This window comes from Chanodichthys erythropterus, chromosome 17, assembly GCF_024489055.1.
Source record: "Chanodichthys erythropterus isolate Z2021 chromosome 17, ASM2448905v1, whole genome shotgun sequence".
In the NCBI taxonomy this organism is placed as follows: Eukaryota; Metazoa; Chordata; class Actinopteri; order Cypriniformes; family Xenocyprididae; genus Chanodichthys; species Chanodichthys erythropterus.
The window spans coordinates 18,660,001-18,685,412 of NC_090237.1; the positions used below are offsets into that span (position 1 = coordinate 18,660,001).

The window sequence follows — 25,412 nt, forward strand, 5'->3', positions numbered from 1 at the left end:
TCCCCAAATGCAGGTGTGAAAAACTTGTTGCATCTTTCCCAAAAAGACTCATGGCTGTATTAGATCAAAAGGGTGCTTCTGCTAAATACTGAGCAAAGGGTCTGAATACTTAGGACCATGTGATATTTCAGTTTTTCTTTTTTCATAAATCTGCAAAAATGTCAACAATTCTGTGTTTTCTGTCAATATGGGGTGCTGTGTGTACATTAATGAGGAAAAAAATTAACTTAAATGATTTTAAGCAAATGGCTGCAATATAACAAAGAGTGAAAAATTTAAGGGGGTCTGAATACTTTCCGTACCCACTGTATTTAACCGGCACCCTATAGCGTCTACCTGAAGGGAGTAGTTCATATTCAGGGTACAGGACATGGGAGGGGTCTGCTAGAATTTTATTTGCATGTTTAACTATGGCCTTCTCAAAGAGAATTTGGAGGAAAGGAATCTCCCTCACCCCTATCACTTTCATTGCTGTATAAACCAATCTGTTTTTGTGATTTTAACTTAACTGATATGTTACCAAACCAAGCTACAATTCCATAACGTAACACACTCTCAATCACAGCATGATAAAATAACATCAGTACTCTCTGTCCAACCCCAAACTGACTGAATCTTCGCAAGAAGTACAGTCTCTGTTGGATCTTAGTACATATATAACTGGATATTCCAAGACAGATTACAGTCAATATGTACACCCAAGTATTTGTATGAATAAATCTGGGCAATACAAGTGTTCTGGACCATCAATGGAGAATGTTCCCCCACATGTCCCGGGTCAAAAATCATTTCTTCTGTTTTCTTAGTATTTCTTAGTAAGCAGAGCTGAAGTCTACAAATAACAGTCTAGCGTAGGCCTTGGGGTTTTCAAAATGTTGCAGAATAAAATGTAATATGGTTAGTATAGCATCATCAGTACCCCGATTGTTTTTATGGGCAAATTGATATAGGTCTAACTGTCCCTTAATGTTTGACTTCAGTTTCCATACCATAAGCTTTCCCAAACACTTCATTACAACAAAATTCAAGGCTACTGGTCTATAATCATTGCTTTCTTGAGGAACAGGGTTTTTTTTTTTTGGAATCAATGTAATGATTGCCTTCTTCCAAAGAGATGGAACTGTATAAGAGTCAACTGACTGGGACCCAAAAGACAGGGACCCAAGCTCTGCACATATCTTCAAAAGAAATGCTGAGACATCATCAGGGCCTGTTGCCTTATTAAGTATTTATTTTTTTAAAAAGTCCTATGACCTCCCTTGAACACAATCATCAGTGAGAGAGAGGTCAAAAGCCTTGTACCATAATATTACTGGGATATTAATGGGACACTTTATTGATGTTAATACCATGGTATTGATTAATGTACGTTGAAACTCCATTTAAAGATAATATGAAGAATATTCAAAGAATAAAAGCTGGAAAGATATAGAAAAAAAGATTAGGTTAGTGTTTATTTCTTCAGTTTTGTTTTTCATTTTTTGTCAATTTAATGAAAATGTCTTTTAAATGTAGTCCGTATTTCATTAGGTTATATAATCATCTTAGTCAAAATTAAATTTTAGTCGATGAAAATATAATTTCTGTTATACCAAATAATTAAAATATTTTATATATTCATTTAAACATACAGGTGCTGGTCATATAATTAGAATATCATCAAAAAGTTCATTTTTTTATTGTAAATTATTTTTAAAAATGAAACTTTCATATATTCTAGATTCCCTACATGTAAACTAAAAACTTTTTTTTTTTTTTTTTTTTTAAATTTTGATAATTAAAGCTTACAGCTCATGAAAGTCCAAAATCCAGTATCTCAAAATGTTAGAATATTTCCTAAGATCAATCAAAAAATGGATTTGCAAAACAGAAAAGTTCAAGTTCTTCAAAGTATGTTCATTTGTGCGCTCAATACTTGGTTGGCAGCACATATTACAGCAAATGACTTGCTCCTAGCACAAATTACAGCATCAGTGAAGTGTGGCATGGAAGTGATCAGCCTGTGGCACTGCTGAGGCACTATTGAGCCTTCAGATCATCTGTATATTGTTGGATCGACTGTTTTTCATCTTTCTCTTGTAAATATCCCATAGATTCAGGGGTCAGGCATGTTGGCTGTCCAATAAAGCACAGTAATATCATGGTCAGCAAACCACTTGGAAGTGGTTTTTGCACTGTGGGCAGGTGCTAAAGTTCTGCTGGAAAAGGAAATCGGCATCTCCATAAAGTTTGTCAGCAGATGGAAGCATAAAGTGCTCCAAAATCTCCTGGAAGATGGCTGCATTGACTTTGCACTTGATAAAACACAATGGACCAACACCAGCAGACGTCACCGCCCCCCAAATCATTACTAACTTCAGAAACTTCCCACTAGACTTCAAGCAGCTTGGATTCTGTGCCTCTCCAGTCTTCCTTCAGACTCTGGGACCATGATTTCAACATGAAATGCAAAATTTACTTTTATCTGAAAAGAGGACTTTCGACCACTGTTCACTGTCCAGTTCTTTTTCTCCTTAGCCCAGGTAAGATGCTTCTGATGTTGTTTCTGTTTCAGAAGTGGCTTGGTAGTCCTCTTCCTGAAGATGTCTGAGTGTGGTGACTCTTGATGCACTGACTCCGGCTTCATTCGACTTATTGTGAAGCTCTCCCAAGTGTTTGAATCAGCTTTACTTGACAGTATTCTCAAGCTTGTGGTCATCCCTGTTGCTTGTGCACCTTTGCCAACCCAATTTCTTACTTCCAGTCAACGTTGCATTTAATATGCTTTGATATTTCACTCTGTAAACAGCCACCCCATTCAGTAATGACCTTCTGTGACTTACTCTCTTTGTGGAGGGTGTCAATGATTGTCTCCTGGACCATTGCCAAGTCAGCGGTCTTCCCCATTAGTGTGGTTTCAAAGAACAAGACATACCCGGAATTTATACTGTACGCTCTAATCAACAAATTAAAAAAAAAAAAAAAAAAAAAACTTTTGAAATGTTTTACTTTACATGTAGGGAATCTAGTATAAATGAAAGTTTCATTTTTTAAAAATAATTTACAATAAAAAAAAATTAACTTTTTCACGATATTCTAATTATATGACCAGCACCTGTTCCGTTCAAAAATTGGGGGTCAGTAAGTCTTTTTTTTTTTTTTTTAAATGTAATACTTTTGTTCTCCACTAACACTTTAAACTGAACAAGAGATATAGTAAAGATATTTATAATGTCATAGAAGATATCCATTTCAAATATTGTTTGAACTTTCTTTTATCACAGGAATAAAGTACATTTTAAAATATTTTAAAAAAGAAAAGTTATTTTAAATTGTAGTAATATTTCACAATATTCCTGAGAGCATTTTCTCTGCAGCCGGCCTTATTGTTATCAGACTGACAACTGCCAACTTTCACCCGAGCATGTGGCTATTCTTGTTTTTCTCAACATGAACATGTGAAACAATATAAGCGTGATAATCATATGCAGACTCAAGTGTATACGTTCTGTACGATAATTGCCACAGTCTGCTTCATTAGTGTTTTTTTCATTCACTCTGCTTGAGCTTAAATGCTTTTGTTCTGTATATTTTTTGTTTACACAGTTTAATTGTATTCAACCGAAAGGAAACCTCAAGATATAAATGTAAATGATTAAAAAAAAAAACATCTTCCTAATTAAACTTAATTTATATGAACAATTGAATATTATTTTTTTTATGAGCCCAAATATTCAAATACACTATTTTTGAAAAAATGTTCATCCATATCAAAAACATTTAAAAAAAAATGTCTTCTTACAAACCCCAAACTTTAACAAAAGTGCATTTAAAAGAGATTCTTGCAGTTTTATTTATTCATTTTTCATTAACAGTTTTAATTAAAATAGTTTATCACACATTTCCCCCATCTCGTCATCATTATTTTTGACAGGAACCCTCAAAAAACCTTGTTAAAGTGATAGTTGACCCAATGATTTACTCACCCTCAAGCCATAGGTGTATATGACTATCTTCTTTTAGACAAACACAATCGGAGATATATTAAATAATTATCCTGGCTCATCCAAGCTTTATAATGGTAGTGAATGGCGCTCAGGATTTTGAAGCCCAAAAAAAGTGCATCCATCCATCATAAAAGTAATCCATGCAACTCCAGGGGCTTAATTAAGGCCTTCTGAAGTGAAGCGATGTGTTTTTGTAAGAAAAATATCCATATTTAAAACTTATAAACTATACTAAGCAGCTTCCGACAAACATCCGTATACAAGTCGACTTACGGCAGAAGCATAACCGCTGACTCTTCTCCTCCTCTACTCTTATATCAAAATCCTCCGACATTTCTATTTAAAAATTCTCATTTTTTACTTCAAGTTCGTGACCAGTGTTTTGTTTTGCTCTATCCTCTGTGCTTCCGGGTTTGTCAATAACATCATAAGTTGTGTCAGAGGTTATGCTTCCGCATACACTTCGACTTGCGTACGGTTGTTCGCTGGGGGCTGGTTATTTTAGTTAGATTCAGAAGGCCTTTATTAAACTCCTGGATCCGTGTTGAATACTTTTATGATGGAAGGACGCACTTTCTTGGGCTTTAAAATCATGAGTGCCAATCACTACCATTATAAAGCTTGAAAGAGCCAGGATTTGTTTTTTATTTTTTTATAACTCCAATTGTGTTAGTCTGAGAAGTTAGTCATATGCACCTAGGATGGCTTGAGGGTGAGTAAATCATGGGTGAACCCACCCTTTAACAATAATTTTCATTGAGAATAGCACTGGAACAAGAGCAAAAAGTATATGGTAATATAAACAGGAAGTTGATGAATCCAGGATGTGATTTCAGAAGGGCTAACAGAAGAACTACCTCAAAATGAGAGATTTGTGTTAACCAGGAAGAGTCATCAGACACCAAGACTTTCACAAGACCCAATCAAAATATCCAAAGCCTTTCGCTTCAACTCACTGACTCTATGCTCACCTCCAAATCGAACCAGCGGCCCTGAGTAAGATGGAACCATTTCAGTCCCATAATGTTTTTGTAATACAGATGAATCCTCTGGGAATGTGACACTTTGAATGTGGCTCCTGGGGCTAAACATATCTCTCAATGGAAATGCTCACCCATCTCTCCACAGCTGAGAATGTCCCTCATTATTATTGAGCAGACATCCAGAATAGGACTGCTTATTCTGAAGAAAGTGGGAACATACTTTAAAGAAACAGGTGGAACATCCATCCCAAGAGATGAAATGTTTAGTATAAATAGAAATACCTGAGCCAAGAATGAAATTTCTGTCTTTATTTACTCATCCTCACGTTGTTCCAAACCTGGATGTAGCTGGTCTCCTAGCCTGATCTAGCTGATTTTAGCTGGTTGGTCAGCTAGTCTCCCAGCCTCCCACCTCCCAAATGTGGCCAAAACCCCTCTAAAACCAGCCTGCTAAACTAGCTATGACCAGGCTGGAAAACAAGCTAAGACAAGCCAACATCTTCATTTGTTGTCACGGCACATTGTTTGTCATTAAATGGAGCTGCTTATGCTCATTAGCATTAACATTATACCCAATCGAAGTGGGAGATTTGGCCAGACTCGTTCTTAACCTACACTGGACCACGATTTGTACTTTTGTATGCTGCACGGTCTCCGCGGACTATAACAAGATGTAATTGAGAAGAATAATGGTTTTGTCCACTTCATGTCATTAACTAGCGAGACCGTGATAGCTAGCTTGTGTCTGCAATTGTGTCTAATTTTCTGCTGAGCACCAGATACGGGCTATGGTGGGGAATGATGATAAGTTTTTTTAATGAGCACAGAGGTCTTTTGCAGACTCAAACACTCTGCCTTTTTTCTAAACCAAGGACGTCTACCCAATCCAATCCACAGTCCTTAGGTGTGCTGCATGAGGGAGACTTTGTGTGTGTGGTACTCACCTCTCAATGATGTCAGCGATCACACAGGCAAACATCTGCAGACCCTCGGGCAACTGCAAGGCCACTGCAGGTCAAAGACAGAGAGTTCAGTCAGTGCAATATAATACAATATGAAAGCCCTGGTGTCCTGCATGTCAGTCTGGTGACGCAATAAATAAAATAAAACTTAAATAAACTAATAAATACATTTTATTAAGTTAAACATTATTTGTGTGGCCAACTAAATAATTTGGGGTCCCATGAGCAGTTGTATTTGACTTAAACACTATTTTGCTTATCGGACTGATACAAGAATATGTAGTTACATTTACCAATACGGCCACCGATATAACAAGCATCCCTATTATAATCTGTATTCTATCAAATTTACTCTAAAAAAGGGTGTCATTCACTCAACAAATGAGTATGAGACTTCAAAACTATTTGTCGAGATAAAAACACAAAATCGTAACTTCTGTTTAGCAGTTATTAATGAATTTGTGTAAATGAGCTATATCACAGGAACATCTGAGCACAACTACAACAGCTAATTATTTAAGGAAACCACAGTACAATACTTTAGACAGGGTTGTCAGCTCTCACGCATTTGGTGTGAGACATGCTATTGGCTTCGTCTCGCGCTTTCACAATGCCAAAACACAAAAGTCATGCCTCATTATGAGCAACCGGATTTAATCATGAAATGCAGCCAACAAATTGCACAGAGAAATTAATTGGTTCAAAGAAACAGAGCACTGGCTATTTCGATCTGGCACATTGCGGACGTTGAACACAAACCTAAAAACTTCCATTGTCTCTGTGGAAAAAACAATGTTCTTCTTATTGCAGCAGCGGTACATAACGAAATTCTGGAACATTTGCATCATTACTGTGTTGTTTATTTTTTATTTTAATGATTTCAGACAAGCAATACACTCTTTTCTATCCACTGCCAGCTTGACAATCTCAAACTAAAAGGGCAGAAAAAATAACTTAATCTAAACTGATATGCCACTGTAAACAAGAAGGTCTGTAACAAATAACATAATATAACATAATGTAATGTAATGTAATAATTAGGTGCATGTTCAAAGATAAGTGGTGGACAAATTTATATGCACATATTTAAGATATTCTGCATATAAATCACATAAGCATCTGGCAAAGTTGGCATGAACCATAAATGCAAAGATGGCACCATTTCAGACAAGCTAACCATTTTAATGGCTGCAATAACTTGCTTGTCACACTAAATTTACACAATGACAAAAAACCGAGACAAAGATACACTTTCTATTTCTCGAGAAAACTCAAAACAGTGCAAAACAAAAAGCCGTCACTTAGGGTGAAAATACATGTGCGTTTAAATGCTGTGAAGGAGGAATGCATTAAATCAGTGTGAAATTAATGTGGATGAAACAAAAGAGATGATAATAGGTATGTGGACGTTATCAAAGCTGAGTGATATACCATTGTTGGAACCATTACAATGTCTTAAAACTAAGAAAAATCAATACATTATCCCTTATTGAGGACACTGACCCGTCATACAAACCATATCTGCACTGTTAAATTCAATTAAATGATAATAATTCAATAAGTGACTACATATTACTAAAACATGTAATGCGGTTAACTTCAACATATTAACAGTGATGGAAATCGAAACATATTACTTCACAAAATGACAATACTCCATATGCCCAGTTTTGGAGATATTTATCTTATCTTGCATACTTTTCTAAGAAGGTGACAAATTAACTTTACCTGGATATCTAATATTGAAAAACCGCTAAAAGATCAGCTAAAGAGAGATCATCTTATTCTATTACCAGTCTAATGAGATCATGTTCCTGCGTTGTTTTTTTCCCCTGAAATCATTGTATCATTGAATCTTTAAATTATGTGGTTGATGAACTTCATAACATTAGACATGTCTGAGTTTTTTTTTTCTTCCTCGCTGGATGCCAACGTCATGCTTAGAAATGTTGCGCTGTTGTCTTGGAAACAGACTCATGCCATAAAACTGGATCCGTTACATGTACCATACAGACTAACATATGAACAATGAAAAAAAGGGAGAAAGAAATTTCCAGTTATCACTTTTGTACACGTCTATCAGGTCATAATGATGTTATACAAGTGTGACCAATCCAGGGAGAAGCCTTTTCTAAAAGTCAATAGGCGAAAATGAAACATACCACAGTTTCTATTACATCTCACCTCATCGAATTCAACTTCTGACTCTGCTACACTAATTATAAGATATTATAAATCAAGCCAATATTTGAATATTTTCATAATTTTACATTACAAGTGCCATATTTCTGGCCTCTCGTCAGTACTGAAATACATAGTGGCCTACTGTCAGTGGTGTAGTCTGCTGTATGAATTATTAAAATATGCTGGATCACTGCAGTAAAATCAATTACAACCATAATCATTCCATCAAAACATGGCATGGCCTCCAGCGTGAGAGAGTTTCTGGACAGTTTCTAACACATCTGACCAGTGATGCATTCTCCAGTTTTGAAAACATTTGGTTTTCTGTGAGGTATTGAACGCTGTTGCATGTTCTACTTATATATATATATATATATATATATATATATATATATATATATATATACACACATATATATATATATACACACACACACACACACACACACACAGGTAGCGCTGTGCAAATTGCAAAAATGACTGTGAAAGTCATGGAAGCATCAGTTAAATTGGTTTTAACTGAAGTTGTTTTTGTGGTGTAATGTGTTTGCACCGTATGTCATCATTTTCCAGCAAAACGGTGCTTATGAATTTATAGCAGACATGGAGTTACACAGATATATAGCTTTCAGCTATTATTAGTGGTGCTTGTCAAGCAAAGCATCACTATTGTTATCTCTCACACTACTAAATCTTTTTTAGACAAAACTTTGGCGTGTAACTCATCCCACACCATTTGTCATAGACACATGAGTTGTCAAATTGTGCAGCTTATTGAGGAGAGGTGGGCTCTGACTTTTAAGGCCCGTTCACACCAAGAATGATAACTATAAAGATTACAATTAAGATAACAATAAAGATATAGTTCTAAATATCATTCTAAATATACAAGAATAGCAGTGTCCACATTACAGCTACAATGATATAGAAAAACGATATCCTTCGGATCACTTTCAGGATGATTTTTTTTTTTTTTTTCAGCTGTTGAATGATAAAACACTGGACAGCCAATCAGTATCCATTCTAATTTAAGAGCTCGTGCATTTAGAATGGAAGACGACATTGCAGAGAAGTTAATCGCCAAGGTCCATAAAATGCCACCACTGTTTGACAATTCAAAACCCCTTTTCAAAGATAATTTAAAGAAAATGGATATCAGACATATGCTCGGAGAATACATGCCGGACTAGCAAATGGTGTAAAATAAAATGACCTCAGGTCAGGTAGGCTATCCAGCGCTAGTTTTGACAATAATGTCTAGCTTTATTTGAAGTTGCAATGAAAAAGACTTGGCATTGTTTTTATTCCACTATATTCACTTCATCTAAATTCACTGTTATATTAGATTGATTACGCTAGCTATTCACTCGAAACATAGCATGCTGAGGACATCTGCTTGTTAAAGCCATGTAAAAGAACAGCAAAAACATGTTGTACAAAGCTTAGAATAGAATGAGCTTAAACAGAAACAGACCGTTATTGTTTGTTGGTGTAAACGCAAATATAGTTATTGTTATAGTTATCTTTACAGCTATCGTTCTTGGTGTGAACGGGCCTTTAGAAGCGATCAGGCATACAATGTTCGCCCGGTGGGTGGAACGAAATTTTTTGAGATCATATCTCAGAATCAGAACGTTATAGACATTTGGGGATGAGCTCATTTGACTCAGCCCAGCAAGCAGCCAATAAGTAGTGACATAATGTCATGTGAGATGGATATCTGGATCAGAACATCTTAAGGCAGGAACACACCAAGCCGATGGTCGGCCGACTAAGTTTTCGCAGTGTGTTCGCAACGTCTGCTTAAGTTGGTCCTCGTTGGCTTTTTTCCCGGCCGATTCGAAATGTTGAATCTGCGAGAGAGCCAAACCCACAGTCTGCTTCGATGCCACTACTTCATCAGAACAGCGTTTGCTGTTCCAAAATTCAACTCTAGGTGGCAGCATACTACCCAAACTGACGCGAAACCGGCAAATGTGACAACATAGCAGAACAAAATGGATAAAGCAGCTGAATCTTATTCAACACGCCCAAAACTAATTAATGATGAGAGCAGTGGACGTATAATTTGGAATTGCTTTGCTTAGAAAAACAATGAAGAACCATCAAACCTTGCCAAGCATCTGTCACTTGCTCATCCTGACTTACAAGACAAAATTGACAGGTCAGTGCGTCATTCAAACTATCTAATTTAGACATTTATATCAACGTACATAAAATCATATCGTTTAGATAACACGAAAGCTCCAGCTTGCGTTTGAACCAATGATGTTTATCTCATATATTTGCACTTAAGTTTAGGTAGTTCTTACAGTAGTATTCAGGTACAGAGATGCTAGTTACAGAAATTAAAGTAATCAAATGTAAAACAACACTGAATAGTCACTGTTAATACATTAAATAACAGACAGCAGCATGTATTTTAGGCTTCACAGATTCGATATTGGCTACTATTACACATGCAATGGCGCATACTATTAAACTATTTAAATTCACATAAGAAATAACAGACTGTGTTTGAGTTTATGTAAATACTCTCTAAGATAGACATTTTGACAATTTTGTGTGTATACTATTTGAACGTTTAAGGTAAAACAACTCAATTTGGAATGCACAAGCTCTATACAGGCGTCCTGTGTGTGTGTTGTTTGTTGTATAAGCGCAAAGAAACCATCTCTCAAAGAGCTCCCAAGTACATTACTACTGAATGATAAAATCGCTTGGATGTTTAAAATGGGCAAGGTTTAAAAAGATGTAGGTACGTGATTTCCGTCAGTTGTCCGAAACGCGCACGAGAGTGTTGTATCGCAGGGCGCGTATGTACGCGTATGTATGTGCTCTATTTTCGTGCACTAATTTTGAACTTAATATACTAAAGATTCGTCTTCAGTACTTCTAAGTGTACTCAACCGTGCTATTTTGAAACACCATGAAATATGTGCTTTTAATATACTATCTCTATATTTGAAAATGTATTTAGTTAACACTTGTAATACACTATGGGTTCAAATGTGCTATAAGTGGTAACCAATTACTGATTTGATGTGATAATCGGTGTTGAATAATTTACTAATAAACATTTGAGGTAATTTCACGCTTTGTAAACGTGAAACCTGAGAGAATGAGTAAAATTATGCGCAATACCCGCGGCAAAATCTAGACCCTGTATGGTATCGATTTAATACCGATATACCGGTATTAGGTTGTGGTACCATACCAAAGCCAAAATTGTGGTATTGACCCATCCCTACTGGTAAGAAGTCAATAACAATTTTTTTTTGTTTTTTGAATGTGCTGGAAAAAACCTTATTACTGGAAAAACCTTATTGCTGAGCCCTGCTATTGAAGACACATGCATCAGTGTGAGCTCAGGAGCATGTGCCCTACTTAGAATTCACACCCTCTTTTAAGAAATGTTGAAATTACATGAATATGGCTCAGCTGGGATGAAACAAGCAATAAATGAGAGTGGAGAAAAGTTTTAAAAAAAAAGAACATAAGCAATTTGTTTTGAGTGCAGACAAGCTAAAGAGCAGCCAGGAAGGGTGATGGATGAAATGAAGAAGGGGGAATACAGCTGGGCTGAGCAACTCTCTGATAAAAGGTTAAAAGACCGGCCCCCTTCAGTTCGGACAGACACAGACAGGTCATTACCTGGGAAAGGGCGAGTTTATTAACTGTAAAAGGTTATTCAGCTCAGTACAGCCTTCCCTGACAAATCTTTCCATCCATCCATCCTCGGCCGGCCGTTGACAAGCTCCATCTCACTAAGGAGGCCAGGTACTGGCCAAGGGCTAAGTGAGCACACATTTGTACACTGCATATCCAGAAATGCCATAGAAGCTCAAGGAAATGCCAAAATGCCAGAACCCCCAAATGCACAAACACACACAGAGAAAATGTGCTTAGTGTGTTCAGCTACACCTGTTACTATGTCAAAAGGACTGACAAACAAAATGTTAGTCCTCATCAAACTTTCTGGATGACTGAAAGAGCACAGCTGCTACAATAAAAACTAATACTCAGATAGGATGAGGTATGTTATAATTAGTTAAATTATTGTAAATTACGATTGGTTGACACAGGAATGCATTCCAGCCCTTCCAAAACAGGCCACACTGTAAAAGTGATCATGCAAAACAGCAAAGTTGAAGTCGCGGGACTACCTGTTTGGCCATCCAATAACAGATAGGGGGAGTGTTCTGGGAAAACCTATTTGAAAACAGCCATTATGGTCACAAAAAAAAAAAAAAAACACACACACACACACACACTTTAGCTTTAAAAAACACAGTATATTCACAATACAGTGCAGCCCCTTGTACCTTGCTTGAATATTATATTTCTTGATGCTTCTTCAAAGAGGTTTAGCTCTGAATGAACATTGCATCTTCACTCCTTCCATCAGTCTGTTGGCAAATACAAACAGACAGCCCTGCAGACAGAGTTTGTATTTTTTGATCACATTTATTTCAAGATACCGTGGACTAATTATTCAAACACAAAAATGAATTAATCTGGGAAGTAAGTCATCTCTACGATTCTCTGCATTCAACATTGCCATCCTTAGGCCAGAAGAACTCACAAATAATCAGTTAGGCAACCAATGCATCCTCATTATGTGAAATGAACATACAAACAGATGTTTGTGCAGCTCTGATGAAGCCTACTGAGCCAGATAAGAACAACAGAGACACAGGAGAGACAAGAGTGAAACAGGAGTGATGCTAGACCTGGGCAGAAGGGATGTAGCCCAGAATCTTCAGAAGGCTCCATTTATTTGAGCAAAAATATAGGTATTATTACCATTAAAAAAAAAAAAGTAACTTATTCATGTGATGGCAGAGCAGAATTCAGCACCCATTAACTCTAGTCGTCAGTGTCACATAATCCTCAGAAATCATTCTAATATGCCAATTTGGCGCTCAAGAAAAAAATCTTATTATTATTATAAATGTTGAAAACCGTTGTGCTTCTTAATATTTTGTTGAAACCGAAAACCCCATTGAAAATTAATTGTTACTAGCAATTACCTTTTGCTGAGCAGCTCTTGTGCCACCCCATCTCACTGCTGCTGCTTTCTATCTGTCTGCCCATAAAAGAAACCTCTTGACCTTCTAGAAGCCATGTTACTGCCATACAGTTCAAGTAAAGTTAATTAAATCGCAGAATAAAATGCACCTTGTATTCTAATATTTATCCTCTGGCATAAAATTGTGATTTTACTTGGTCTTTTAAAAAAAAGTGCATATTTGAACTCGAGACCTTTAGCAAAATAATGAGCTAAATGACACAGATTTTTCTTTATTTATATTTTAATTTTGTTGCATCATTCCTCTAGAACTTTGGCCATTTGTTTCAGTAGATCATTTATTTTATTATATTTGCTAGCATTAATAAGACTATTTATGATATTTACAGAAAATTGCATAATGACAACAAACTAATGGATGTGGTCTTATATGTAGCGTTGCCCACTGAATGAATCATGTTGATTTATTCTAAAAATGTTAGTGCTATGCATGTCATAACATTAAAAAAATATTCAAAAGAACCTCTCATTTCAGACAGGAAATTGAAAAGTGCTGTTACTCTGAACTCTGGGGCTATGACTACATCATGTGCAACAAAACAATGATATATATATATATATATATATATATATATATATTATATATATATATATATATATATATATATATATATATATAATCATTGTTTTGTATATATATATATATATATATATATATATATATATATATATATATATATATATATATATTTTAGTGTGGAAAGCTTGTCTATATATCAGGGATGACTCACTGGTCCCAGAGAATATTACAATGAAACAAATTACAATACATTTAAAAGATGCCTGTAACAGAAGTTTCCTTATCATTACATAAAGTTCTCCTCTTCATAGCTGGAAATGAAAGTAGGTGAAGTTTGTGCTGATGCCACAACACAAGAATATGATACAAATCTAATATGACAAAGAATAAACAATGACCAGGCACAGGTAATAAATACAAACACAATTCAGCCTACTATAACTACATCAAATTGAATACACACAAGTGAAAATGACAAGGCTCTGCAACTCTCAAAAGGTTTTTGTAATCTGTTGATACATTGAAAGTGTAGTGCAAATCATTACTTTAAAGTCGGCATGAAATCAAAATTGACCCTATTTATTTTGTTAGTGCATATTACTAGTCTTGTGGTGAACAATTAATCTGTGCAAGTTAATACACAGAAAATAATTGTTTGTAGCAGTAATCTTTCATCAAAATCTGAAAAGTTACTTCCGGTCTGGTATGACGTTCCTTCTCTGATGACGTCAGTTTGATGGCTTGGGTTGAAAACGCTTAAACCCCCTCCAACCGTTAGTCTGCTATGAGCGAGAGATGAAGAGGAGGAGCACCAAGGTAAAACCCTGCCCTCTATTCAATATTCTGTTTCACTTGGAAATTCGTCACAACACTGGAGAAAAGTCGTTTGCAACTTCCGGTTCATGGGGACTTTAAAATTCTAGCTGGCTAACATAGATGCAGTTTAGTTACATTTTCAAAAATCATCAGTTTGAATGTATTTGGATCACAAAAAAAAAAAAAAAAAAAAAAATCACTGTTCAGATCATATGAGATGGAGTCTTTTTTCGGATCAGCAAAAAAGCAATACGCATTCTTGATCAAGCAAACCGCCCATTCTAGGAAACACATCATGAGTCACTATGAATACTGCATTAACAGTCACATCCATTACTGTAAACCGTTAATTTTGCATGATGCTGCATGCATGCTGACGCTGGTAAATAAGTGCAACATTGTCCAGCGCAAGATAAACAAACACTTAAATTACGACAGCGGAGGAAGATACACGGGTGGTCTATTTGTTAATTATATAACATAATTTAATATGTGGTTAGTGGTTCTCATCTATGGATCTAATATTTCACAAATAAGTTTATTTAATTGTGTAATAAGAAAGTGTAATTAACAAAGTGAACATGCATTCCTTCTGGAGATGCCTGAATGTTTCGTAAAAAACATTTGACTTGCTGTAGCCAGATTATAATAGTCATCCAGTTTAAGTTAGTATCTACAGACCTACATTATTCTGCATTGTGAAGAGCTGTGTCAAGGTCCAGCACACTTCTGAATGTTTGGTGCCAGTTTTCATAATGCATTTCAGAATGGTAAGTGTCACTTTACAATGGTTTGTGGCATTTTCTCTCATGTTAGTTTACAATGATATGAAATACCAACCTGACTGGTAAGTGTCGATCTCTTATAGCTCATACCCCTGCTGGTTGGTACCACTTTAATTAGAATGTTTCAGTTTTTTTAGTTGTGGCCACCAAAAATATCTTTTATTATTCCAAATGACACAGCTGAACTGTCAATCCTATGCAAGTAGAAAACAAAAGTGTTATCAAAAACAACCGGAATGTAATATACCCTATGTCTGAAAGCACTGTATTATTAATTAAATGTCATTCTGCCTTTAAATGCATGTTACACCATTTACATAAGCTAATGCTCCATGTGTCATTAGGTTATTGGAGGTATGACAACATACAATGACATGTTCCGCAACAATGTCAATGGCATATGATCCAATCCATCGGCACATAATCATGTTTTAGTAATGTTTAGCACACTATCAAATGGCACATGCCAATGACAACCAGATCTGCCACTAAGCATGGCGGCATCATGTGTCAATGGCTTTTGTGTGTAAGATGCCATGCCATAATGTTAATACCACCTCTCCACTATACATCAATTTTATTTCTCAACTGTTTACAATCACTTAAGAACTAACCATCTGTGTTTACGAGAATACTTGCAGAGATGGGTATATTTGACATAATTTTGTGTGTATGTGTCATTTCAAGTGCAAAGAGACGCAAAAGAGGAATCAGTTTGGTGTCTGAAATGCAGCTCTGTTTAAGCGCACTTTGGGTGTGTGAGGCCGAGCACACAGATAACAGCATGCAAGTACCAAATTCAGTTCTCTTTTAGCTCTTCTTGCACTTGAATATGTAAACTGCCAAGGCAAAACACGTGTGAAAAAAAATAAACTTTCACTCTATGAACGATGGTTGAACTGTGCAATAAATACGCAAATCACATGTGTGCCAAACTGTGGGGCTTGGTCCGTACGGATCAATTACGATCCATTACACTCCTAGAATATAGTGAAAACTATACATAAATAAGTAATGTTTTGCATTGTAAACCATCACTTTCCAGCAAAATTGTGTTACATTGTAGTGGTTTAATATTTTATAGCTTGTTAAAGGTGCTCTAAAGCCCTATTCGGACGGGACTAGTTTTACATGTGGAGGTGGGGCTAAAGTAATTATTACCAGACATTCTCTGTGATTTTAATCCCATCTGAAATGTCAGTAAAGATTACGGTGACTTTTACCTTCTGTAAAAAGGTCCGGAAAAATGACCTCAGGTAATACTAATCCCGTTTGAATAGACCCGCTGTAAATATGTACGGTAAAATTCCGTCATTTCCTGTTTAAAAGTAGTTTTCTGCACATTTTTCAAGCATGGAAGCACTTGAAGAAACATTAATTTGTGTTAAAGGTGGTGGGACAAGTCTGTTGCAAACCTCAAACATTTTCTACATACCATTCAGAGCAAAAAGAAGATCGAAGCACTTGTCAGAGGCACAAAACTAATTTTATCTTTAGCTAAGTGCCTATTACCATCATAATCCAATCAGAATTTAATTAAGTCATTTGACTGGACCTAACTGTTATATATAGTTTATATATTTAGATTATATGTGTTTGCACACATGGTATCAGAAAGCGACATATACCCACATGACGAGGGAGGTGACGGCGGTACGTAAATCGAGTTACCCCTACCACTTGTCCCGTGCGAATTGGCCAATTAATATCACAGACGTGCTGAGGTAAAATTGCATTACTCCACCTCCCCATGTTAAACTAATCCCGTCCGAATAGGGCTTAAGTGATGTCACGCATTTTTAGGCCAAAACATTTTTTGTCACATACAGCAAACATCTCCTCACTATCCACTAGCTGCCTGTCCCCTGAAAACATTGTAAAAAAACACGGTCTCTGTAGTCGCCACAAGCTCCGAAAACGGCAATAAAAACAAACTGGTGCAGCCTGGACCACAAAACATAATAAACATGCTCCAGCCAATAACTGACAAGAATGATTTTAAATGCGAGGGGGAGGAGGGGGAGGAGGGAGGGTCTAGCTAGTCTCTGTTTTGTTTGACAACACTTCAAACGTCAACAGGAAGTTACTCCACCCAGGATCACTTAGAGCACCTTTAAATATTTCCTTTTTGTAAATAAAAAAATTATGTGAGTTTAATTTGTTATTTTAGTGAATCTTGATATATTTTGAAATATTTAAATATTTCTCAGATATTATTTAAGAAAAATAATAGTGAAAAATACAGAAGAGAGAGGAAAACGTAAAAAGAGAGAGAATCTGGTCAAAAATGATCTCTGCCCATTGAGTGCACAAATAAAGGGGGCTTTTAAAAAAAGAAAAGCTCTACAACAAAGAGCCCAGCAGACTGTAGCATTCTCTCCAATCCCCATGAAAGTACTCCGCACAAGCCACCTGCTAACACATTCAGCACATCAAACACTTGTCTGTTGTCATTCACATCAATAGAGGCTTGAAATTGGGCATTTCTGAGGCACATTATTAGGACTTTTCGTGATTAAAGATTGGGCATCGCTGTAGGCCTGAACTCTACAGACAAATTCCTTATGGTAAACATGCATCCAAATTTACTGAAATCAACTGAAGCCTTGTTCTGCTTCATCTTTTTCCCTCTTCTTACTGTGTAATGGCCCATCCTTAAGACTCTTTGACACCTGTACTAGAGTGACAACAGGCCCTTGGGACGAATTTCCGTCAGTCAGTGATGCATGACCAAAAGGAGGGGATACGAGGTCGGTCGGGTGAGAGTGACAAAAATCACAATTAGAAGCCCAAGAAACATAGAAGGTCACATAGCAATGGCACTTTTTGAAACAAAACTGTGTGTACATACAACTCCACTACTGGCTTATTTTGACTCAGCTGTTCTGACATGTCAGAAACAGTGTCATTGGTATAACATGTTTGGCTTGCAGCGTGCGGACATCACAACAGTTATGACAGATTAGGGTTAAACAAGCAAAGCTGAGTAGGGTTGCTGGATCAAGACCCACAACTCTAAGCCGCGCCACCCATGACAAGGCCTTCAAGCTGAGTCAATTCATCATCAACGCAGAGATAAACAGCTCTTGATTGGACGCATCAGACTAAATGAGGATTAAATTTGCATAACGATAAATGATACGGCACGAATAATAGGATTAGCGTGCTGCTAGCTGTGATTTCACCATCTTTTTTATGCTATGATGAAATTCTCAGAGGTTAGCTTAAGGTGGTGAAGTATGTGCATTAGAATAAGATGTAATTACTTCCAATAAAAGGATTATTTTACAGTAAAATGCTATAGTGAGACAGCTTGGGCCAACCCTGGGAAAACGTTGACCACTTATAATTGCTGAAATCTCACTAAGAAACTGTATGACATCTCATTAGAGCATTTTAAAACAAGCCATAAGTGTTGCTTTCCGGGGGGAATAATTTCACACCAATCTGACAAGATCTTATGGAAAAAAAACACTTATGGAAGTCACTACGGAGGATATAACATATTTTGATGCAAAACAGCCCAGACTAAGGGACTTTTTAAACAGCATTTAGTAATCTAGTTTCATGTTTCTTTATAAAAATACTATTATTCATTGTTAATTCATGTTCATTCATAATACATGAACAATTTATAGAGCTTAAATGTATAAAAAAAAAAAAAAAAAAAAAAAAAGAATGTGTAGAAATTAAAGGGATAGTTCACCCAAAAATGAAAAATTGATGTTTATCTGCTTACCCCCAGGACATCCAAGATGTAGGTGACTTTGTTTCTTCAATAGAACACAAATGATGATTTTGAACTGCAACCGCTGCCGTCTGTCAGTCAAATAATGCTAGTGGATGGGAACTTCTACTATAAGAGTAAATAAAACTTGCATAGACAAATCCAAATTAAACCCTGCAGCTCGTGACGACACATTGATGTCCTAAGACACGTAACGATCGGTTTGTGTGAGAAACTGAGCAGTATTTATATAATTTTTACCTCTAATACACCACTATGTCCAACTGCATTCAGCACTCGTTTAGTGAGGTCTGATCGCGCTCTGACAACTGAAGTGATGTCTCGTGCTTATACTTCAATGAGTGCAAGACATCACTTTCGCTGTCAGAGCGCGATCAGACCTCACTAAGCGAATGCTGCACGCAGTTGGACATAGTGGTGTTTTAGAGGTAAAAAATGATAAAAATTCTTACGGTTGGAGTTAAAAATCATCATTTGTGTTCAACTGAAGAAACAAAGTCACCTACATCTTGGATGCGCTGGGGGTAAGAATAAAAACATCAAATTTTCATTTTTGGGTGAACTATCCCTTTAACATAAACCAAGAACAATTCTGAAAAGTTCATTACTTAGCTACCATTAGATATCATGAATTAACAAATTTAATCTTACTGTAAAGTGTTACAGAAATCTGAAGAAAAATCAAAAACCAAGATAATATTTCAAGCTGCTGTGCTCTGAAAAATACAAGTCATTCTGACTGTGGCAATTGCGTCCTTGCCATTCAGCAGAATCAGTTGATGGTTAATAAGCTAATGACTATATCTTCCACATTTTACTGAAGCAAAGTTCTTCAAAATTAGGTAATTATGCCTCTAAATGTCATCATGAATTTCACCAATTTTCCCAGTTGGTTTAAAACAGCCCTCTGCAGCAATTTAAAGCTTGCACTTTGTTCCAGAGAACAGCAAAAAGACCACAACTTAATTTATGCCTGTGTTGAAACCTCCAAGGCAATTCTGCTTTTTAGTTTGCTTGACTCTATCCATATAACTAAAAACACAATAGTGAAGAACATTAATCTATATAATGCAGCCTGTATGCTCTCATAAAGGCAATAAGCTTGAGACATACCTTATGTAATGTTTCTGCATTATCCTGCAAACAGAGATGAACTTTATAGCAATTTAATTCTCTATGGACAGACAATCAGAAAGACTAATGTTCTGGAACTGAAAGTGTAAGCCTAATAGCATAAAATACAACACACGACAACATGCTCAAACTATCTACAATATATAGCCCCTTTTGCTGAAGTAGGCAGCAAAACAAAAGTTTATTTGCACACTTAGAGAAAGTAAATAGCCCAATATAACATGAACTGCATAACCTAATAGCTTAATATAACATTAAACACAACAAACCAATTTTAAATGTACTCACCCCTCTTGGCTTTGGCTTGTCGCACCCTCCATATTGTTTTGTGGATCTCAAAATTGTAATTCGCTGGCAAAGCCTTAATTGCCTCGTTGAGCTCTGGATCTTTGAGGATCTCATCAGGAATCTGGTTTGCCACTCTCCTCGGTCCTCGCACTACATTAAAAAAAACAATATGAGTGTTAATTCGCTTAATTTGCTTTAGAGATACTGAAGGCTGAGTTTGTTGTAGGCATCACTGAACTCAGGTGTGTTTTAAGAAACTGTTATGCAATGCAAAACATGTGCAATTTCAAATTGCCTTAGCAAGTGCCACTAAAAATCTCATTTCATTTTTATGAGAAATTGATTGCGCTATAGCCTATATAATAAGACAAGGAAAGCCCATGCAACCACTTCTTAGATCCAAAATTAATCATCACACAAATCAATCAGCACACTGTCAGGACAGCAGCTGAACTGAGAGGTCAGCTATCAGCAGAATGAGTCTGTCAGTGACATTCATTCATTCATTTTTGAAGTCTATGACAGACAGACCATCTGTAATGCAAGCTCTAGCTAGCTATATTCCTATACACAGTATCCATACTTATTTTCCAGCATTAAAATAACAATAGACTTAACATTTTTTGCCACTGATCAACAGAAAAAAAATGTAATGTATTATGATGGACCAAAATGCACACTAGTGCAGTCAATTGGTTTAAAAGTCACATAAATAGTTAACCGATGTGTAGGCTTGCTGCAGTAGTTGGTGTTAGCGGTGTTACACAGTGTTCAGCTGTACATGATTACATTACTTGGCACCGCCCCCACTGTTGTATTGATTTTTTTTAATAGAAATAAAATATATTTAGTTCAGTTGGATAATGACGCTATAATTACAAACTGGAAGTGTCTGCTCTGCTCCATACAGCACGAGCTGCAGAGTTGCAGCAAAGTGCAGCAGGAGACTTTCACTTATTACTTGAGTAAAGCGAGATGACTGACAAGACGATGGTGTAGGATTTGGTGCGCAAGAGATCCTGACCATCACTGACAAATATCTTATCTTGTAAAATGTGCAGACAGTACCGTGGCTCCCTATACACAGAGTGCACATGATCGCCAATTCGGAAGCGAAAGTGAAAAGCGAGCGCACATTCAAAAGCGATTTCAATACCCGCATATTGATAGCCGCTCCCTGAGTTTGAGTTTGCCTAAAATATGTGGTTGTACTGTGTGTAATTATTATGTATATATAAATACAAACACATCCATGTATATATTTGAGATAGATTTACAAGTATATGTATTTATTTATATTTTTATATAATTTATATTATATATAAATACATTTTTGGTACATAAATATTTATTTTAAATATATACACATTAATTTGTGTGTATTTATATATACATATTAATTACACACATTACTCACACATATATTATACAAACTCAAACTTTTATTTTGTATGCGATTAATCACGATTAATTGTTTGACAGCCCTAGTAAATTTCCTCACCGTAACATCCCTAACTATTTGTGGAACGGCAGTTTTATGGCAGAAACTAACTGAAAAGCACAAGGTTGGGGATGTATAGAATATTTTCAACTCATTGAATATCCTTGGGAGCAGTGCGAAGGGGAAAAAAAAAAGTGACCAGAGTCACCAGAGCGTTCATCTCGGTTGAAATCGCATTATGGGGGCGGTTAGAGTACCGGCAACATGTGAAAAGTGCCGGTACGCAAAAAAAGTGAGGGTACGCTGCAGGTTACAATACAGAAGTGCTGGTGTTGTTTTCTGATTGCCTAATCCTAACCCCACCCCTAATCCAAACCCCTCCCCCACACCCAATCCTAAACCTACCAATATTAGGGGGGGTAATAATTTGGTGGGGGTAGGAATTCGGCAAAACACCGGTATTGCATACCAGCCCACCCAGAATGTTAGTATTGCTAAATCAATAATTTAAAAAAATGGAAAATGTACGGCACAGTTGTAAATCTAGATATTATCTTATAACAGACAGACTACAGCCTCAAAAATTGAATGACCATGCAAGAAAGAGACTGGTTAGGGACCAATGGTTGTTCAGGTGTTTCACAAGTTTATGGGAGACTGGAAAAGAGAAAGTAAGTATTTGAAAATAAATGTCATATTAATAACTACAGATTGCCAAAATTGAGCTGCAGACTAAACATCATGTTCATCATAAACCAAACACTATGCAGAAACACACAATTCCCTATCCGCTTGTTAAGTCGTGACGTAAGGAACGCCTTTTCTGGGTCCAAGGCCTGGCAATTTTTACTTGAGAATGCCATCTCGACGGCCTTTTATGAGCGTTATTTATTCATATTAAACATTTAACATTTAAAGTTAAACATTTAAAATACTTACAGTCTACACAACAGTCTCCGTGCTCACAGTGTCACAGACATTAATATATTAACGGTTTATAAAAGATGAATCACTGTCTGGCCATCTGGGATTTTGGTATGGAGATAAAGGTTATGATTATAATTTAGTATTACACCATATCATGTGTGTATATTAGGACCGTTTGTTGTTTTCTTGTGGTATGAGATAAAGCGTTTGGAGCGTGACGTCAGACTAAACAACCGAATAGTGAAGCATGCTGGTGGGAGCATCATGCTGTGTGGATATTTCTCCACAGCAGGCCCTCAAAGTCTTCTGAGGGTAAAGAGTAAAATCCAAAAATCCCGGAGGAAAATATGGAGGAGTATTGAGCATTGTTTCAGCCTCTTATGCAAAATACTGCCCTGAAAGGAGGTGAACACTTAAGCAAACAACTATTTTAATAAGTGTAACACATTGTGATAAATGTATTTATATATTATTATGCTAATCGGAGTCAAAAGTTCAGTGCTTATTATAGGCACAGTACAACATATATTCATTAGATACATAAAAAAAAAATTACAATATTTCTTATCATAATAATATCCATTTTCAGCCAAAAAACACAGCAATGTTCAGGCAAGAAACCAAAACAATATGCTCACAATTTTTTTTTTCCAGTGAATATTTCTATATATAGCTGCAGTGTTTTTGAACACAGAGGATGATGGGAAGAGGGGTAGCAGTAAGAGGACATTTACGTTATGTCATCTAAGTGTGGCAGGACTGATGGGAACACACGAAAACATGATCATTTTTCACAAGCCCACTGCAGCCAAGTGATGCTGTATCGTCTCATGGACAGGAGAGAAGGGATAGCTAAAGAAACACTGAAGTTCTCTTTAACTTAAAAGGCAAAAACAGTACTGTCAAAAGAAAACGCATTCCAAAACATATATGCATGTAATGTCCTGTCTTATTTTATGTAAACAATTAATCACGACAATAAAATAAATTCATGAAACAGAAACGGAAGCATGCAAAATATCAAATCAATGTTTTGACCGACATAAACTACAATTTATACAGGTGTATGAAACCAAAATAAAATTACTGCTAAATAAACTAACATTTGTGCCTGAGACATAGCCTTTTTGACAACTAGCCCCGGTAACACATGCTATACTTTAGATCACATTTCCGATGAAATAAGCCACATAGTGACAGCAATATATCCCATAACAAGATATATATTTCACTTAGCATTAGGCAGAATTACCGCCTACAGATTTATCGCGACGTTACTTTAAAACACAGATCTTGATTTTTATAGCTGATAGACATCGCAACCGCAACACGATGAACTATTAAGAAATCAAACTAATAATACTCACCATTAGGTTTTTTCACAGTAAGCACTTCAATCTCGCTAGTGGGAGCCGCCATCTTTCCCCAAACAAGTGCACGTGGAGTGAAACAGACATTACGCATCGAACACAGAGCTGATGTGAGCAAATCAACTGTCGAGACCATTGGTATTGAGGGGAAATGAAAGTTTTCAGACATTTTGATGCCAAGGAGGCATTAAAATAAAAAGGCCACTATATATTCACACACACACACACACATATATATATATATATATATATATATATATATATATATATATATATATATATATATATATATATATATATATATATATATATATATATATAAATTAAAAGCAAGTTGAAATGTTGTTTCCCAAATTAAATGCATTGCTTTTATATTGGCATTGTACAAAAGTTTTGAAATTGTCACTGTGTGACACTGAGTAATGGTATGTAAAAACTTAAAGAGACACGTTTTCCATTCAGTTAGCTACTTTGTAAGACTAAATGCAAATTTAGTTTTGTTTTTGTATTTTAAAGTTGTAAATTCCGTCTATAGAATTAACAAAGCAAATATAATATTTTTACATTTTATTTATATAGATACAGTAGCCAGGTGGGAATTTCTGCATTAGCCTCCTGTATGCATATCTGAAACTTATAGGACTGAAACTATAAGAAAAATGTCAGCATTTAACAAAATTAAGCTTTCTGAACACAAACAGGGTCGGTGCTTAGGTGTTGTCATGCTCACAGCCTGCAGTCCCCTCATTAATCAAATTCGTTCATGACTCCTCATCTCCATCTGTGCTCTCTCGCCTGGTGTGTCTGCCTGTGAATGGAGACAGAAGTGCTGTAGCTTGAGTCACCAGTCTCCTTCACAGTGAATGAATCAGTGGTTTCAAGTGTTCCTGTGTATGCATGCACAAACTACAGGTGAAAGTGCCAGACAAATAAATTATCTTGGATAAAGATAATAGTTATGTTTACATAGCCTACTATTTATTTTACTTAAAAACTCTTTTTCAAAAGATGTCTGGCCCAAATGGCAGCCTTATTAGCATGTTATGCAGCTACACAGCAAAATCCCCAGAGTTAAATCAACTCTGCTCAGAGTACATATGGTCCCTCTCTAAATAGTGTTAAAGTAACACTGAAGCAGAGTTAAAGTTAATGAGATAATTAACATTTTTCAGAGCA

The 25,412-nt window shown here is 36.1% G+C and overlaps 1 protein-coding gene across 2 annotated transcripts in view; it reads right to left on the reverse strand.

Annotated features, from left to right (window-relative positions):
- dph1 (diphthamide biosynthesis 1) overlaps window positions 1–24,360 on the reverse strand; it is a 122,733-nt gene extending 98,373 nt beyond the window's left edge. For both annotated transcript variants that reach the window (XM_067365110.1, XM_067365109.1), the window contains exons 1-3: window positions 24,234–24,360; window positions 20,499–20,648; window positions 5,914–5,977 (exon numbers count right to left, since the gene is read on the reverse strand). In XM_067365110.1, the coding sequence (XP_067221211.1) occupies window positions 5,914–5,977; window positions 20,499–20,648; window positions 24,234–24,330 (311 nt within the window). In that variant the 5' untranslated portion in view covers window positions 24,331–24,360. The remainder of the gene's footprint in view (window positions 1–5,913; window positions 5,978–20,498; window positions 20,649–24,233) is intronic.
- Between the last annotated feature and the right edge of the window lie 1,052 nt (window positions 24,361–25,412).